Consider the following 19,231-nt stretch of genomic DNA (forward strand, 5'->3'; position numbering starts at 1 on the left):
CCGTAGCGCCCAAATTGCAAAAAGGAAAGAGAGGAGAATAATAATGAGAATTTTGAAAGCAAAAATCTTTCAAAAGAGGAATTTTATGACGAAATCAACCGTTGCAGATGCAGCTGGTAGATTAAGGAGTGCAATTCTCATGGATGAGTAATAAACTATGTATATGGTGAAGAAAATACGCCTTACGACTTAACAAAAAGTTCTCCAGGGTGAAGGTGAGCAGGTTTTCCTTGTCAAGGGAAGACTTCAAGACCAGAAATACACAAACACATGGTAACAGATATTAACAGAAAATCCAGGTTGAAATTTAAAGACTGTAGGTAGAAAGAGTTGAGAAAAAGGAACAGCTTGTAAACCAAAACACTGCCTCATCCATCAAACCTGGTCTGTTCTCTCCTGGGCTCTCATGGCTGCCAGTGGAAGTGGCACACTGGCATTTACTGATGATTTGACCGGTGGCAGAAGCAACAGGATGACTGCAGAAGCACACAGGAACTCACATCCAGACACATTACAACTGATTTAGCAGGACAGTGAACCTAAACGACCAACAAAAGCAGCCAAAGAGCTGCACAATCCAACTGGAGCCTGAAGGTCTGTCTGCAGTAAAGGATGGAAAAACACTGTATCATAGATAGATAGATAGATAGATAGATAGATAGATAGATAGATAGATAGATAGATAGATAGATAGATAGATAGATAGATAGATAGATAGATAGATAGATAGATAGATAGATAGATAGATAGATAGATAGATAGATAGATAGATAGATAGATAGATAGATAGATAGATAGATACCTTATTAATCCCAAGGCAAATTCAAATTTCATGTTGATGCATTATCCCTTATTATATTTCTATGTTAAAAGCACAGTGCAAAGAACAGGAAATGTCAAACAGTCCAAACACTTAGGGTCTATTTGCATACTTGCATTATCTAAATACTCAAATACATCTACTGCATGGACATACATGAAGAGGGCAAAATATTGGGAACATTTCTAGATGTAATGCAGCACACTTCACCTCAATAATAAATATAAATATCACGGCTGTTGCATTAGATTGCATTACATTTCACATACGTTCCTAACAAAATAGTGTATGTAATTTAATTACTTTTATTTCACGTGCAATGACTCTTCTATAAATACTGTGAAATGAGCAACAGCCACTGACACAAACCTTCCTCCTGATAGAACAGCGTTTATTTTGAGTGCAAGGAAACACTGCCTGGATATTTAACTTACAATAATTGTAATAGTTGTTTTGCAAACTCCAGAAGTGTATGAAACAGCTCATGGAGTGCTGTGTTCTGTGTGAAAAGCTGAATAACTATCGATTGTGGGCTACCCACGGTGCAGCTTGTGCGTAAAATTACGCACGGTGCATCACGGAAGTGGAGGCAGCAAACAAATGGCACATATTCCTGTTACTGACGACTCTGCGTATCCAACTCAAACGTGACTTCTTATTGTTTATAGATAATCGAACTGGCATGGTTTGGAGCTTTTTGAATTTGGAGAAGGCTGTGGCTGTGCGTAAAAACGCTTGCCAAGCGATTAAAAAACACCACCGTGAGTGCAATTTATCCGCAGCATTAAAGTAAGAATGATGCCAGCGGTGGTCGCCCTAATTAAGTAGCTGATTGTTTTGATTTGATTCTTTCTCCACTAATGAGCAGCTACGATTCAAAGACAGACGCTCCTTCTCCTCCTCCACCTCTCCATCCCTCTACTAAAGCGTTGTCAAGGCAACAAACCATTACACCGGGGCTGTTAGTCATCAATCCACGCAATCTCCCCCCTCCATTCTGCTCTGTCCTGACGTTGTCGTGACGTTGCACTCAAATCCAGTGGCTCCTCTTTTTTTTCTTTTTTTTTAAAAAAAATAATCCTCACTGTGTTTTAAAGTATCTATGGTTTTACTACATATGTGGGTTTTAAAGCTGATCATATAATAGTAATGTTCAAATTATTACTAATAATAATGGTATTCCCTCTTTTTCCCACAGTCCTACAATCACATAGTGTGGGCTTGTAAATAAAGGCACCCAAAACACACACATACACACGCGCGCGCGCACACACACATCTGCACGGTCAGGTCAGAGGGAGGGGAGGAAGGCGGATCAGTCAGTCCAGACTCCAGGACTTCCTCAGCAGAGCTGAAGCAGAGCCTACAGCGCAGTAAGTATTTCACTCCACCGCCTCTTTTTTAAGGTCATTTTCCCACACTGCCTTTTTAAACCGTGCGTAAGGTAATTAAAAGTGAATCAGGCCGTGGAGTCATGTTGATCCCAGGTAACAGGTGACGGCGCGCGGAGCGTAAACATTACAGCAACCTGTCATTTGGCTGTAATTTTCCACCAAACCTGCAGTTGTGGCGGTGCGATAATAGCACATGTGCTGCGTCTGGTTCGGGAGCTGTGACACTCGGGAGTGATAATTGACTGCGCAGAGGCTGTAATAATGGACTTCAGCTGCGGTAATGAGGCGAACAGCAGGACAGCCTTTTGATTGCGGCTCATTTCTGCTCATGTCCCACTTAACTCCCGTCAGCTCGGTGCGACACTTCCTGCTATGTGTCCTCAGCGTCATGGTCGCCTTGCATGACTCGTAGAATAACATGCCAAAAAAGAAAAAAAAAGAGGAACAGATGCGGGCTCTGTGTTTGTTTTTATCTTTGCTTAATTCTAAATCGGCTGCATGTTTGCCTGGTAATTATGTTCTCACAGCTGTTTAGTCCGTGGATTTTTACTGCAAAATGACAGTATTTGCTCTTGTCAGTTAAGTAGCCAATGTTTAATTCATTTATATCTGTCAATCAGCAGGTTAGAGGCCTGCAAGTGCAAGTATCTGTAGTTTCTCAAGTAATGTTTTGAATAACTGTACCCAAGTCTTTTCAGATATTGCAAATTTATACTTAAATATCATCACACTCCATGAACAACTAAGAACTGAAAAAATCCAAAATGGAATGCATGGTGGTGGCATCATTATAATTTGCCTTACTTTACCCAAGTCTTTCGGTTTATTGCAAATTTATACTTAAATTTAATCACATTTCATGAAAAATTAAGAACCAAATACCACATTAAAAAAAAAACATATCCTGAATGTAAAGCGCTCTCATTAAGGCAAGTGACCAGGACATATAAAGCACATTTAAAGCCTAAGAAGCCAATGTGCTTTCCAGCAAACAGATAACAGCAGCATTGTAAATTTACTTAACAAGCCCAAATGTTAAGGTCAAGGTCCTGCAGGGTTATCTACTGTGTGAATATACCTGAGTGATTTGAATGTTATTGTTAAAGATAAAGCGTGATAATGTTATCTATTCAGGATATCCTGATCCAGATCATATTTTTTGCCCCCAATCTGATCCAAGTTATTTAAATTGTACTGTCCGTATCGCTTAAGTCAATAATACATATTTAAAGTGTAGTTGATTAACTGCAGTAACTGGTTGTGCCACCAGGTAAAGTCTCTGTTTTTTTATTACTGTAGTGATCAGAGAAGGGTGTGTTTTCCATGAGCTGCATGTTTTCCTTGTAGTTATGTTCTCACAGCTGTTTAGTCAGTGACCCATGGATTTTATTTCAAAATGACAGTAGTCAAAGGATAACTATATTTCCTCAAGAAATGTAATCACTGTTTTGAATAACTTGTACTTTACTGAAGTCCACTTTTTGCAAATTTATGCTTAAATTTCATTACATTTCACTGAAAATTGAGCAGCCAACATCAAAAACGTCATCTCATGTGGAGCATGGTGGCGGCATCATCATTATTTGGGCAACAAAGCTATCATTTAATCAAGACACCGCTATTTATATAGTACGTTCAAAGCAACAGCTGTGGCGCCAAAGTGCTTATCTGTAGAGAAATAAAATGGGCTTTGTAAATTTACTTAACAAGTTTAAATATTAAGGTGAATGTGCCCTACAGTGTTATCTTTTGTTTGTATTTACCTGAGAAATTTAAATATTATGGTTAAAGCCCAACCATGTTTTATGCTAGGGATATCAATGTCAAATTCATTTGCACCCAATCTGGTACAAACTGCTTAATATATAGTGTATGCGTCCCAGTCTGTACCATTTTCCTACATAATACATCCTTCAGTATTGTAGCCTAGCTGTAGTACCTGGTTGTGCCACCAGGTGGAACATCTTACTGTTTAACCCTCCTGTTGTCCTCATTTACAGGCACCAAAAAATATTGTTTCCTTGTCTGGAAAAAATCCAAAAATTCAGCAAAAAAATTCCCCAAATTTCTGAAAATTTGCAAAACCTTCAGGAAGAAAATTCCAATAATTCCTTAAAAGTTCCCCTTAAAAGTTTTATTTTTTTTTTAAAAATCCCCCAAATTTGGCAAGAAAATTCTTGTGAATATTTTCAAAAAATGAGTAAAAATCTTCCAAAAAAAAATCCTAAAAATATCTAAAGTGATTACGTATATATATCAGTAAAACTTGTAATATTTTCTTTAAGAACATTCACAAAAAATCTTTCACATTTTTTGTGAATGTTCTTAAAGAAACATTTTTAACATTTCTTTTTTTCCCACCAAAAAATATTCAAAGATTTCCCAAAAATGTTGAAAATGTGGACATCAGAAGTTTAACTGTGAAAATATATATTTTTTCCACATTTTCAAACTTTAAAACAGGTCAATTTTGACCTGCAGGACGACACGAGGGTTAACACTGTAGTAACCACAGAAGGCAAGTTCTGTGTTGGCTCACGACAAAATCTTCTCTTGACCTCTACTTACTGCACATATATTAATTCAATACAATTTATTTTTCACATCACTTTTGTAATTGTGATTTCCATTATATTGCATCACTAACAATAATACAGCAATATCACAATACAACATTGTTATACTTCATAGGTGCACATTCTTCATCAGCATTAATCCCTCTGTTCCCATCTGTCAGGTCATGGAGGAATCTGCCCCCCGTCAGGGCCGCTCTGTGTTTGTGGGGCTGGTAGGAGCTTCGCAGCTTCTGGGTCTGGCCTCGGTGGTGCTGACGGGTGTGTGGATGGGTCACTACCGCCAGGGTTTTGCCTGGAACGGCTCGGCGCAGGAGTTCAACGTGCACCCTCTGTGCATGGTGCTGGGCCTGGTCTTCCTGCATGGCGACGGTGAGTCCTGATTAAAGGTGCAACAACTGCGGACTCAACTCTAATTAGGATCCGGTTCAAAGTAGGTTCATAAACTGGATTAAAAATGATGCATCTGTGTAAAATGATTTTCCCATTACAATCATTTTAACTGCCAATTGTTTAATTGAAATGAAACAACTGGCTTAATAATATAACATACAGATATTTATCTCCTGTTTACTTGCAAGCTCTTCTTTCTCCTGACTGGTGTAGAAATCTTCCTGTTCCTCTTTAATCTGCAAAGGCTTTTGGTCCTCCTGGTCCAGAATGATGCATCATTCCTCTTGCTCCTTTTTAATCTCTGGAGGCTGTGCGTCCTGTGATTCTGTCTTAATTTGTAGAGTGTGGGTTCTGCTCAAGATTTCTTCCCGTTAAAGCGGTGTTTCTCAAATAGTGGGGCGCGCCCCCCTGGGGGTGCGCAGAGGCATGTCAGGGGGGGCACGGGCGACTGGGAGGAAAAGGTCCTTCAACACGGAACTAATTAGCTGAACTATTGTTTTAACGTCGGCCTGTTTTTCGCGGCGTACAACAATACTGAAATTGTGCTGGCCCCATAGACTGTATATGCCATAGATATAAAAAAATATTAATAATAATGATCTTGTATATATACCTATGGTACATGCACTGGCCGTTCAGACTCCGAAGTACAGACTCCAGAGAACGGGAGAACGCATCGTTAATGTGCAGTCGGAACACCAGCGTACTCGATCACGTCACGTACTCAGCTCATCTCCTCCGATTATTTTTACCAGCAATGTCAAACATACGGCCTGTGGGCCAAAACCGGCTCACCAGACGGTCCATTTCGGCCCGCGGGACGATTTTACAAATGATAAAAATTACAACAACATTAACTGTAAATTTGTAAAACTGTAAATTGAAAATAATTTATAGAACTTGACAAGTTGTTCTGATCATGAAGTAAAATACTAGATTGTTCAGTTGCAGATACCTGTAACTGAATATTTTGTGTTTTTGTAGATAAACTGTTATCTGGCAGTTACAATGCATGTGTAAACGGTGAACTGAGGCATAATAGGCTACTGTTGAAACTGAACTTGTTTTCCTTAAGAAATTTCAGGTTCATAATATTTAGTAAAAAGATACTTCATTAAATGTGAACATTTTCAGAATGTACTTTTTTAAAACTAAAACAAAGGGGAACAGTTGGAGTTGTGGTTACTGCACAACCACCGCTAAAGTAAAATTCAGAATCTTTATTTACAATAGTTTTGGATATTTTTGTTTGGATCATGGTTGGGGTTAAAATACACCTTTCAACAATATCTGCGGCAACATTTGGAGCTGAGAAATGAAGCCAACATTGAAGTGCAGTTCCTTAAATGGCCACTTGAGGCAGGCTGAAAAATGATTGAATCTCTATAAAACCCTTTGTTAAATTGCCCAACTTTACAGCAGACATAAACATATTTACAACCTCAAATACAGAATATTTTAGTCTCTATAGCTTATTTTCAAAATCATGGCAACTGTACAGAGTGAATTTGAATATAACTCATGCCTTTAAATAGCTGTAAGGCTAAAGTTATGCTTAATATCGTGGATACCTTGAGTGAGAATTGAGCGTTCACTAGCATCATGAGGATTTATCCTGGGTCAAGGATCTTGGATATCTGTTGCAAATTTCATGGCAATCCACCTGAAAATATTTAAATCTGAATCACAAATGTGAACCTAATGGTAGCATCAATGGGTCACTAAAATCATTAAGATTCATCCTCAAGGAAGCATGAAATTCACACAGCAATCCATCCAACAGCAGTTGAAATATTTCAGTCTGGATCAAAGTAGATCTGCCAGCAGTGCCATCCTTAGAAGATGCTGCAAGCAGAGCTAAAAACATTAAAATAGATTAAAGCACTTGCAGGAAGTGAGCTTTCCTCTCTGTCACATGGCACTGATACCACTGATATCTTCCATCAGGTTTGTTGTCATGGTTACAAGAAGTCATTTTGGATAATTCTATGTAAAGTGAAACAGAAAGCAGGTCAGATTGTGTAAACATCGGTGCTTTGTACATGTAAGTAGTCCTGTTGGTGTGTGTGTGTGTCTGTGTTTGTGTGTTTTAGCCTGAAGCCGCTGTGCTGCTGACCTGCTGCATTAAGCTAACACTGACCAGACATCATTCAATCTCCCTCCATGAACCATCCGGTCTGATTTATACATTAAAAAAAAAAAAAGAGAGAGAAATGGTTTGCATCATTGAATGTGCGTCTGTTTCTGTGACGTGTCCAGTGAAGTTTTGGCAGAGCGACCCAACAGGGAACCGAAGAGAGTCACACAATCAGCAACCGGCAGCATCTTTTCCAGTTATAGAGCACAAACACTCCACTCTTTTTGTCTTAAAGTCCTCTTTTGACCAAATGTATGTCTAATTTGTCCATCCCTTGTGAGCACTAACTGGATTCTAAAAGTTGGTACCGATGTTTAGACAATGTTTGGTCTAAATTCTATTTTTATCCTATTTTCAACCAGCTAAAAAGTGGTTACAGCATTAAAGTTAAACATTTTGATAAGATTTTTTTTTTGTTTAAAATGACTCTTTCATGAGAAATTGAAAACAGATTTCTCCCAAGTAATGCAAGCTAACTGAAAAGACAGTAAATTAGGTGTTTGCCTCACCTAGAAGCTGCACAACTAGTTAAATAAAGAAAAATAATACTTCCCTCTCTCCATCTCGTGACAAATACAAACTTATGTCATATATTTAGGGGAATCAGAAACACATATCAGCTTTTCCTCAGGTTTGATTTTCATGTTCAATCAGGGTTCCTACAGCTTAAGGCAAGTTAAATTCAAGACTTTTAAAGACTTTTTTATTGCCATTTGAAATTAAATTTAAGACCAACTTCACAATAAACACAAATGAAAAAAAACAAACACCACATCAATTACATAGGGTTAGGGACAATTTTACCCAAATGTTTATTTTAACATAAAACATGACTTTTTGGTCAAAAAAAAAGTTTTTCTTTTCTTTGACCACACCTCCAGGCAAAATTCCTTCAGTTGCAATACTTTCTTGCTGCAGTAGCTCCAGGAACTTCCAATTAATGTTTGGTCCATCCATGGAGACGGACAGCAGCTTACGCCTATCCAGGTCCTTGACACCTTCCTATAAAAATCATACTGGATTAATCCAGTATAGATTTAGCAAACTGTCATACAGCATATTGTCTTTGTAACAGATGGAAGGCCGACACAGAAAAGATATCAATAATAACACCTTAAAGCGATATTCCACTTTTCAAGAATAATCCATTCAATATGTACTCACCTCTATGCCCAGGTGAGGATGGCTGAAGATCTTCAGTTCACAAAACAATTCTGGAGTTTCAGCAGAAAACAGCCTTGCAGCTAATTAGAGTGAATGATGACCATGGATTATTCAACTACAAGTGAAAGTTGCTCTGTCAAAATTTTCACTTGAGTTAAAATACTAGAGTTCTTGCTTTTAAAAATACTTAAGTATTCAAAAGTACGTTTTTAAAAATACTTAAGTATTCAAAATTACATGTTTTTAAAAATACTTAAGTATTCAAAATTACATGTTTTTAAAAATACTTAATTATTCAAAAGTACGTTTTTAAAAATACTTAAGCATTCAAAAGCACATGTTTTTAAAAATACTTAAGATTTCAAAAGTACAAATTACAAAGTACATTATGTAATTTCAATACATGCTGTATTGTTTTCACGATGCATTTACAGAACCTTGTAACTCTCTGAAAGCACCTGATGATGCACTGACCTGCTTGTAGAACCACTCTGCTACATAAAGCCTACAGAAACATCTATAAAAACTTCAGCATAGAAATACAGTCAAGAACAAAACGGACAGCTGTTGTCAATTTCTGATGTAAATGTATTAAAATCACATCATAAAATTTGATTGAAGCCAACTCTAAGGAGTTCTCCAAGTCTGTTAAATAACTGAGATTTCTTTCTGTCTTCAGGAGCAGTATATACATGAATGATGTGGTATTTTTCACCCCAATAAAAACAATCCAACTTTAAAAGCTACCTGGAATAATGAATAATTATAATAACATCTTGAGAACTCATTTTGTCTTTCTCCTGCTGTCACTATTACTGCTTTTTGTGTGAATAACAGAGGGAGAGCTTGCTTGCTCTTGTTCCAGAGTGCACCTGGATGACGTATTTCCACTTTTACATCAGTCCCATCTGAGAGGAGCTACTGTGATCGGTTTCCTTTTGTGAGGAACACAGCATGTGACCAACTACATTTTAGAAAAGAAAAAACAACAACAGCTGACTTCAAAGCTTAGTCGAAAAGTAACAACAACCTTCCTAGAAATGTAGTGGAGTCAAAAGTACAATATTTGTCTTTGAAATGTAGTGGAGTGAAAGTCAGAAGTTTCAAAAAAAAAACAAAAAAAACACCAAATACTCAAGTAAAGTACAGATACTCACAAAATGTACTTAAGTACAATACTCAAGTAAATGTACTTCACTGCTGTCCACCACTGAAGACCAACAATATAAACAACACTTGTACAATATAATGTGATCCAATACAACAGCCATGACTTCTACCTTTACAAATATAATAATGTTCACTTTTGATTGACACTTTCAGAGAAGATATGAACTTAATTACTGATGTTATAATTTGCAGTGGTGTTGAAGTGGACTGCATTATATTGAAAGTTTTGGTCGCTACATTTACATGCATGAGAGGCAGAATGATGTTTCTAATCTTCTGCTTCCATAATAATTTATGTTTGCCGCCTACTTACTTTGAAATGGCGTAGTAAATCCTCAGCTGTTCCATGTCCCATCAACTGCGACCCTGAATATCTTGACTGGACGTGATCTTCGCACCAATAGCGGATATACAGATCCAGTTGTTTTGTTTTCATGGTCTGGTTGAGGCTCATCAAACATTAAAACAAACGTGTCCTTGTTAGCATCCGCAACAAGCTGCTCTGAAATGTACCGGGACTAATCCAAACCTGCTGATGCAGGCCGTCTGGACGGAACCGCATGCAAACGAGTGGACATAGTCTGGGAACACAGCACGGAATAAGTGTCCAACTCCCTCATTGACTGGAATGACTGGTGTTGTATCACGGAGTTCAGAGACCACAGTACCTGTGCTTTCAGTGTAGACGTCCACCCGAACATAGTCCGGAGATGCGGTGCTGCGGTCCCGGTTGTTGCTATCGGAGCTGGGGATGGAGACACGGTGGAGACGAGAGTAGAACAGAACTGGGAAATACCTGGCGTTTGTTGGCAGCTGGATTTTGAGGCTTTATGTTTTGCGCTGTTCATGTGTGACTCCACGGCCTTGACTCCCATCGTGCCGAGTTTGAAACATTTCTTGAACAAAACACACCGCGTCTCGTACACACTGCCTGGTACCGCTTTCAGCCGTGAAGATAAATCTTGGTTGGACAGCCAATTTTCGTTGAATTTACACTTTCCCACGTGGTCCAAAGTTGCTACATGAACGACGTGCGTCTGCTCTTAGAGTCTCGGCTGCAACCACATCACTGTTTTGTTGGTTCCGCTATCGTGATTGCGCGATGTTACTAGAGTCATTCGGTAAATTATTTAAACGAATAAATGTTACCATTTATTTTGAGATTTGAGACTAATTACAATCATAAAATCATACTTATCACGTGTCAATATTTTAAGACGTTTGAAAGATTGATTTAAGACATTTTAATGCCAGTCAAGGCCTTGTTTTTAGATTCATGAATTCAATGCCTTTTAAGACTTTTTAAGGATCCGCGGGAACCCTGTCAATGCATCCTTTCCATTGCCGAGGCAACTATGCAACTAATCTGAACTTTAACCTGCACTGAGTGAAGCAGCACACCGCCCAGTTAGCTCACGTGTGTCAACAAACTATTGTGGTGCAGCACAAGTTGCTGGAATTAATGGATTTCAGAGTGAACTGTGCCGTTATGGCGTCCGGTCTGAAAGGCCCCTCATTGTCCTGCTAGCGACCAAGCTAACTGGCTGGGTACCTGACACTTAGCAAACGAATTTGTTAGCGTGAGAAGCTTTTTGTCTCTTTTGTCTAGTAAGACACACCAGCTACTGTGACTAGCATGTACCCAGCTAGCTGCTGTGTTAGTGGTTAGCCTGTTAGCTGCAGTAGTTCAGTAACTGAACCTGCAAGGAACACAGGACCGAGGTTTTTGCAACAAATACTTCACAAATGAATACAAATTAAATTTATTATGCCACATTTTTGTATAACTAGGTATTGACTTTGCCTTTTCTCAATAGAAGTTGTTCATTTCAAGCAAAGCGAAATGTTACTGTTCTATGAGAAGGATCCTCACTTCCTTGCTTCTCCCAGTTAGCATAACATAACCTCCACCTGATCTTTTCTTCTTGTCATCTTGTAGCTAAAAATCCTCCAGCTCTGATCTGACACCGTGTTCCTAAAAGAACACACTGTGAAGGAAGAACCTGAACTTTCTGGAACACACCTGCTCTGGCTGCAGCAGATCACTGTGAAATCAAGAGAACGTGAGATTTCCCCCCTCTGTGGTTTGCTGTCTGCAGCTCTGGGAACTTTTGCTAATCACAGTAACCACATTAGCTCAGCTGGTTTGGAGCTAGATTGAATTAGAGCAATAAAAAGCAAAGGTCAGGGGGACATTAGACCGGGACTGAGATGAGGGTTAGTGTGAGATCTGAACACCCTGGGGGGTGTTTCTGCACACAGACAGACACACTGATGTGGTTACATTTAACAGCATCTTAATCAGCGTTTTGGCCTCTTTTCAACATGTTTCAGTTTGATGTGAAAAACAGGAAAAGCCTCATATTAGAACAGTTTTTAAGAAATCTGGCACACTTTGGTCTTCATGCTCACTGGTAAAGAACAAATGTGTTACAAGCTGCTTATTAGAAACGGAATAAAGCTGGTGGCTCAGGTGGCCAAAAGAAAGGATTAAAACTAACACAATTAGCAGCTGTATGTGTGAGTGTGACCTTTTGCTCCAGTCGAAGCAAACACAGGCGAATGCTCAGTATGAATGCATGGTTGTAGACCTTTCAGCATATCAGCAGAAGAAATGGACAGTGTTGAACTGATGGACTTTAGACAGCTGGGTAGCTGGATCAGAGCATCTCTAAAACATCAGGTCTTTTGGGGTGTTCCTGGTCTGCAGTGGTTAGCGCTTAAAACCTGAATGCTGCTACAATAGAAAGGTGCCAGAACAAACAGTGCAAGTCCAGGTTTCCATTGGTCTGATGTCCACTCCTTGTGTTTCTTGATCCAAGCAGCTCTCTTCTTCATCTTCATCTCCCTCTGTAGTGTTTTTTCTGAAGCAGTTCCACCATGAAGATTTGATTCACAGTCTCCTCCCAAAAGCTGATGTTGAGATATGTTTCATTGCTTGAACTCTAATCTGAATTGCCGTCGATTTACTTTGCAAACAGCAACATGGCTTTTGGGTTAGCTCACTTCTTTATGGTTAGAGTCAAACTTGTTTCCCCTTTTCTTTATTGTTATTCCTATTAATAATAATAGGAAAATGGATGAATAGTACCTGGGGTTGCCTGATTTCAGCACCGCAGAGGGTTAGGTTTGTTCTTCTGGTTTGTTTTGGGGTTTTTGGCAACAAGGCAAGCTCATTTGTATCGCACAATTCATAGACAAGGCAACTGAAGGAGCTTTACAATGGCAAAGAAATGCATTCAGAAAAATTATTTAGGTAGACAGGTGTCTGGAATTGAATGATACAGCGTTTTACTTTATGACCAAAACAACAAAAGTCAGACAAAAAAAGACAAAACAACAAAAAAGACAAAACGTTACAAAAATGAGACACAGAGCGACAAAAGCGAGAAACAAAAATGAGACAAACGACACGAAACAAAACAAAACGGACAAAAATTTTTTATAAAAAAGTCACTAAGCAACAAAAATGGACAAAAGTGAGAAAAAAAATGACACAAAGAAGCAAATTGACAAAAAATAGACAAAAAACAAGCGAGACAAAAAAACCCACAAAATGATAAAATCGACACACAAAACAACGAATAAAGCAAAAACAAAACGACAAAATGTAGACAAGAAAAGACAAAAACAAGACAAACTATTACAAAAATGAGACACAAAGCAACAAAAGAACAATGAACAATCTAGTATTTTACTTTATGATCAAAACAACCTCTTGAGGTCTAGGAATTATTTAAAATTCAAAGTTTTACAAATTTACAGTCTGCAGTTAATGTCTTCTCTGCGGGCCGGATTGGACCCTCTGACGGGTCGGTTTTGGCCCGCGGGCCGCATGTTTGACACCCCTGATCTAAGAGAAAGCTGCAGTAAACAATATGGTTTTCAAGAAAGTCATATTTCCCCCCTAAAAAATAAAGAGAGTAAAAAATAAGTGAGTAAAAGTGAAGTTCGTGATATTGACGTTCACTTTAAGTGGGCTTCAGGGGTGATGGAAAGAAAGTAATGATGGAATGTGGTTTTTTGCCATAATATGCATGATTTCCTGTACACTAACACTACCTCACATAGTTCTACATTTTGGTTTAGGACATAATTCCGTATGTGTTATTTCATAGCTGTGATGTCTGTAGATTCCTTCTACACTATAGAAAGAAGTCAAAATAAAGAAAAACCCTGCATTAGCTGATGTGTCCGTACTTTCCAATGCTAATGTGTGTACTTCTTCATTCATAGCAGCTGACTGTTGTCTCAGTAGATGAAGAGGGTTATTTTTCTTCCTCTTTCTCTCTCTTTCCAGCCATCCTGGTTTACAGAGTGTTCCGTAATGAGGCGAAGCGGAACGTGAAGCTGCTTCACGGCATCATTCACCTGCTCGCCCTCATCATCAGCATCATCGGTACGAGATAGAAACACGCGTGTGTGTGTTTGAAAGTTAACAGCAGAGAGAAACATGCATTTACATGTGTGTGTCTGATGGTATGTGTGCAGGTTTTGTAGCTGTGTTCGACTACCACAGAGCAGCTAAGATTCCAGACATGTACTCTCTACACAGCTGGTGCGGCATGGCCACCTTAGTGCTGTTCTGCATACAGGTACATATACACTCTGTGTTTACACAGTCCACTAAATGTGTGTAATGCGGATTTGAACTCTAACTATTTACCCCTCCGTGTCCCACAGTGGGTGATGGGTTTGCTGTTCTTCCTGTTTCCTGTCGCGTCGTCAGGGTTACGAGCCGCGTACCTCCCCGTCCATGTGTTCTGTGGCCTGGTTCTGCTGGTGATGGCCATAGGAACCAGCCTGATGGGCATCACAGAGAAACTCCTCTTCAGCATCATGTACGTCTGTCTGACTGTGTCTCAGGATCCGGTCATTTATCTTATTTCATTTCTTTGATAGAAAGAAGAATCTGCTGCTGCTGCTTTGCTACTACGCTGCTCATGCTACGTGTATTTTTTACGAGACATGGTGGAAGTCCTGAAAGCAGGTGAAATTTTAGTGTCCAAGTAGCTACTGAAAGCAACTGAACTCTAAGTATAAGAGGTGAACACGATCGGAAAAGAAGAGGTTATAGAGGCTGAGATTTTAGTCGATGGTGAGTTTGGGATTTCTGCCAGGATGCAGTGAACCAAACCGAAACCTCATCCCGATCCAAACATCGGATAGGGAACAGACAAATGCTTGTCCAAAGTTAAAATTACACCATGATGAAAACTGTGTGCTAATATTTTTCCTGTGAATCCTTTAAACATGTGAAGGCAGCTTGACTCTTTAGTAAACTCTGCCACTAACACTAAAATAAAGAGTTTTTGACAGAATGTAAAGACATTTAATTGGGTCAACCATTAACAGATCAAGAAAGTCTCAAACATTTATGTTAGCCTAGAAATCTACAGAAAACTGTTGATGTTTGACGAAGGTGATGAGATCCATAATCCAGCTCTGATTTATGACAGATTGGTTGCTTATTCACAAAGGGCAAGATGGGGCTGGACAGCATATTTCCTTCAATAAATTAAACTTTCAGCTGAAAAACTACATTTTGTGTTTGCTTAGCTTATCTTCGTCTTACATCTGAAACATTTAAGTGTGACCAATGCGCAGAAATAGAAGATATCTGTAGGGGTGGCCGATACGTTTTCCCTCTACTGAATGTTTGTCATTTGGATCGTATATCCTGAACGTCTCCTTTTCTGTTGGTTCCCAGGCCGACCTACTCCCAGTTTACCCCAGAGGGAGTGCTGGCCAATGTCTTAGGGCTCCTGCTGGTTTGCTTCGGGGTTCTACTTGGTTATTTGATCACCAGGGAGGAGTACAGACGTCCACCAAACCCAGAGGAAGAGTCTCTGTCCGTCCACTTCAAGACCCTGACCGAGGGAGGCTCACCGACTTCACCCTGACCTCCTTCTGCAGCCTGAAACCTCCCCTTCATGTGGACGCTATCAGTGTCCTGCTAACCAACTCTTGTGCCACCAGTCTCTGTCACTACTTACTTAAACAGTCATCAATTTAAAGGCCAATGACGATGAATGTTAGAAAAGTCAAAAACTACCAGACAAAAAGCTGTAATGACAATCTCTCTGCGGTTAACACAAAACGTTTCCATTTGAATAGCTTTACCCAAACTTATTTCACTACAGGAAACAACAACAATCTCTCAGTTACCAACCTGAATATTTAAAGTGGATTATTCATTTTAATCACAGTGCTCATCTTCCTGAATGCAAATATTCCACCAAAACTATTCCACCTGGCACTACTCTGTGAGCCGCATCCTTTGATTAGCCCCATCTAAAGAAATTCAAACGAGCCAGGGCATTTTTTTCCCATACTACAATGATATTGAGGTGCAGCCAGACTATTGTGTGCTACAGACTGTGATGGCAAAGCCAGATTACCAAGAGTCCCACTGTGGAAACTTTAAGCGTAGGTTCTGATTTATGATTAGGATTTCACCCACTGATGAAATCACTAGACAGATGAATTGTGACATCATGCTGTAGTTACTGTATATTCCCTGTACTGTTTCACTTCCCTCAGTGGAGCTTCATGCATATTTATATCACTGGAGTTAGATCCAGGTGGTTTTTGTTTCATCCACTGCTGCTTTGCAATCTCGATGCTCATTTGCCTTAAACGTTTCCTTGGTGATCTCACTCCCATCTCATCTTCTGGTCTTCACCGTTTTGACTCAGAAGTTGTAGCAGAAGCTTAAAAATATAGAAATGTACTTTCTGTAAGGCCACATTATAAAATAGGATGCTATAGGTGTTTGGGGTCAGGAACTGAAGAGTCTAGAGAGTTGAGTGATAGTTTTCGAGCATCTGCTATGATCCTGGATGGAGAGCTGTGCAGGAAAAAGACCAACAGAAGGAACTGGAGGAACGTTTTATTTACCACTGGATCTCCCTCCAGTAACACACAACCGACATCAGCTGTGGATGCCAAATTAGAATCTTTCCATGAAACACACTGTATGATTTCCTGCTAACATTCAGTGCCAGATCATTCATGATCAGTTCAGCAGTCGATCTTTCTGTGGCCTCCAAATTTTAGATCTGTTTCCAAATAAGAAAAGCACTCAGAGAGTGCAGTACTCTGCCAAGGCTGCTCAGTCATATGATTTCTCATGGATAAGTCCTCAGCGGTGGATTTGTAGTAGGATCGCAATCATGTGATCGTCAGCAGGCAGCTGACGTAGTGTTCACTTGTTGCCTCTATCTCACAATGATCCAGAAATCTTTAACAAATCTGTGGATCCAGACTATAAGCTGCATCACTGCCAAAATCTAATCACTTGTTCTTTGTGTAATTTCTGACCGCTGAAAATTTCATCCAAATACGTTTGTCTGTTTTTGAGTAATGTTGCGCACAGACAGACAGACAGACAGACAGACAGACAGACGGCAATCGTCGCATAACTCCACCGTGTTCCTTGGCGGAGTAATGACAGCTTTTGGTAAAATGTATTGTTTTATTTCCAAAATATATATCTTTCATGAATACAAATAATATATCTAATGACTTCTAATCAAGTTTCAACAATGTCAAACTCATCCTTCAAACAGATCAAACTCTGAGTGTGGTGTTCCTCAAGACTCTATTGTTGGCCTCCAGTTGTTTTCTATCTACATGGCTCCACCAGGACACAATATTCATGAATTATTACATTGAAAACAAGTTGCAGACTGATTAAAGTGAAAGCATGTCTAGTCTGTCAAACAGGCATGAGACGAGAGACTGAAAATTGTGGCTGAAACACGTTCGTTGTAGATAAAACTTGCATCCCTGTGATGTTAGAAGTGAGAAAAAGATGCAAGAAAAACAGTTCAAGGAATGATGATCTGAGAAAACATCTGAAGTCTGTTTCTGTCCATTAGGAACTGATTCATTTGTCCAACCACTGGTGCTGTTTTACTCTGAATGTAGGATAAGAAGACAGCCAGCTAGCAAATATAGATGGAAACACCACTGAATTTAAAGAAAATCTGCTTTGCCTGAAGTTTTAAGAGGGAGAAAATATATTTAACACATTTGTAAGAGCTCAATTAGTATGAAAACAGAACATTTGTTTGTTCATGAGAAAGTTCTTTCAGGCCTTTTAAAGGGAAAGTTTGATGAATTGATCAATTCACTCTACTACAGTTCATACAGTCGATGCCTAATAACCGAAGCTACTAAGCCAAGAATTTTTGATCTATTTATTAATAATTTGATGTGATAATTTATTTTATTATGATTAGAATGTCTCCTCAAAATGTATTTTGGCGTCGTGTATGTTTTAAAGAGAGCAGCGATGCACTCCCATAAACTCCATAATGTTCTGTTATCAGCATTCTACAGTATCTGTCTACCAGTTAGATGTTTGTATTTAAAAGAAAAAAAACTATTGTGTGTGTATTTAGATGTGTGTTATTAGAGTTTGATGCACTTTTACATGAAGGTGTTCCATTCATATAGTTGAATGTGGTTTTTGAATGTGCTTTTTTATTATTTGGCTTGACTTCAGGACTCAACACTAGTGCCTAATAGAGCTCTGGCAGATTCACAGTAGTGTGTGTTGTTTATCTTTACCGTCTTCTTGACTGTGTCTTTGTTCACAAGGAAGTTCTGATCTCATCGGGACGAACTGAAATAAAAGTGTGTGAAATGACTGTTTGTTTTTTACCTGATGGAAACATCTGGCGTAGTTCTAATGTTAAATCTACAAATATAAAAGCAGCTTCCACATCTAATAATAACTTTATTTGTATCGCACCTTTAAGAAGAACATTCACAAAGTGCTTTGACAGGTAGAACGGAAAAAATTACAATAATGTACAGAATGGACAGCTGATTAAACAGGACACAAAATGACCAAAAGGGGGCACAAAATGTCAAAAATGAGACAAAAATGACAAAAACGGGACACAAAATGTCAAAAACGGGACACAAGATGTCAAAAACGAGACAAAATGACAAAAAGGAGACACAAAATGTCAAAAACGAGACACAAAATGACCAAAATTAGACAAAATGTCAAGAACGAGACACAAAATGTCAAAACGAGACACAAAATGACAAAAATGAGACAAAATGTCAAGAACGAGAGACAAAATGTCAAAAACGGGACACAGAATTACAAAAATGAGACACAAAATTACAAAAACAAAACAAAATGATAAAAACAAGACATAAAATGATAAAAAAATGAGACAAAATGACAAAAATAAGACACAAAATGACAAAAATGAGACAAAATGTTAAGAACAAGAGACAAAATGTCAAAAATAGGACATAAAATTACAAAAATGAGACACAATTACAAAAACGAGATACAAAATGACAAAAACAAGACACAAAATTATATAAAGTAGACACAAAATAATAATAACAAATTAACTTTATTTGTATAGCACCTTGGCCCGTGTACGGATCTGGTAATTGGATTTTCCGTTCTGAAACGGGTATTGAAAAACAAAAAAGAGTGGTTATTTGATTTTTGTTTTAAAATACAAAAATGAAAATTGAAATACAAGGCATTTTTCCTTTTCATGATCAAAAAGGGATATACGGTTTTTTAAAAAATGCTTTGATT

The 19,231-nt window shown here is 38.6% G+C and overlaps 1 protein-coding gene across 1 annotated transcript; it reads left to right on the forward strand.

The window, feature by feature from the left end:
* The first annotated feature begins 2,044 nt into the window (after positions 1 to 2,044).
* Positions 2,045 to 18,308, forward strand: LOC111588541 (transmembrane ascorbate-dependent reductase CYB561). The gene is made up of 6 exons (XM_023298976.3): positions 2,045 to 2,193; positions 4,952 to 5,159; positions 13,952 to 14,050; positions 14,143 to 14,246; positions 14,335 to 14,492; positions 15,362 to 18,308. The coding sequence occupies exons 2-6, from the start codon at positions 4,955 to 4,957 to the stop codon at positions 15,552 to 15,554; spliced, it is 759 nt and encodes a 252-aa protein (XP_023154744.1). The 5' UTR covers positions 2,045 to 2,193; positions 4,952 to 4,954; the 3' UTR covers positions 15,555 to 18,308.
* Positions 18,309 to 19,231: the final 923 nt, after the last annotated feature.

Source organism: Amphiprion ocellaris, chromosome 19 (assembly GCF_022539595.1).
Source record: "Amphiprion ocellaris isolate individual 3 ecotype Okinawa chromosome 19, ASM2253959v1, whole genome shotgun sequence".
Lineage (NCBI taxonomy): Eukaryota > Metazoa > Chordata > Actinopteri > Pomacentridae > Amphiprion > Amphiprion ocellaris.

Excerpts from the sequence above, each read along its gene's own strand:
- LOC111588541 (XM_023298976.3), top strand. The coding sequence starts at position 4,955 with ATGGAGGAATCTGCCCCCCGTCAGGGCCGCTCTGTGTTTGTGGGGCTG. Across the intron at positions 5,160-13,951 it reads GGTCTTCCTGCATGGCGACG|CCATCCTGGTTTACAGAGTG; the intron begins GTGAGTCCTGAT and ends CTCTCTTTCCAG. Across the intron at positions 14,493-15,361 it reads AAACTCCTCTTCAGCATCAT|GCCGACCTACTCCCAGTTTA; the intron begins GTACGTCTGTCT and ends GTTGGTTCCCAG.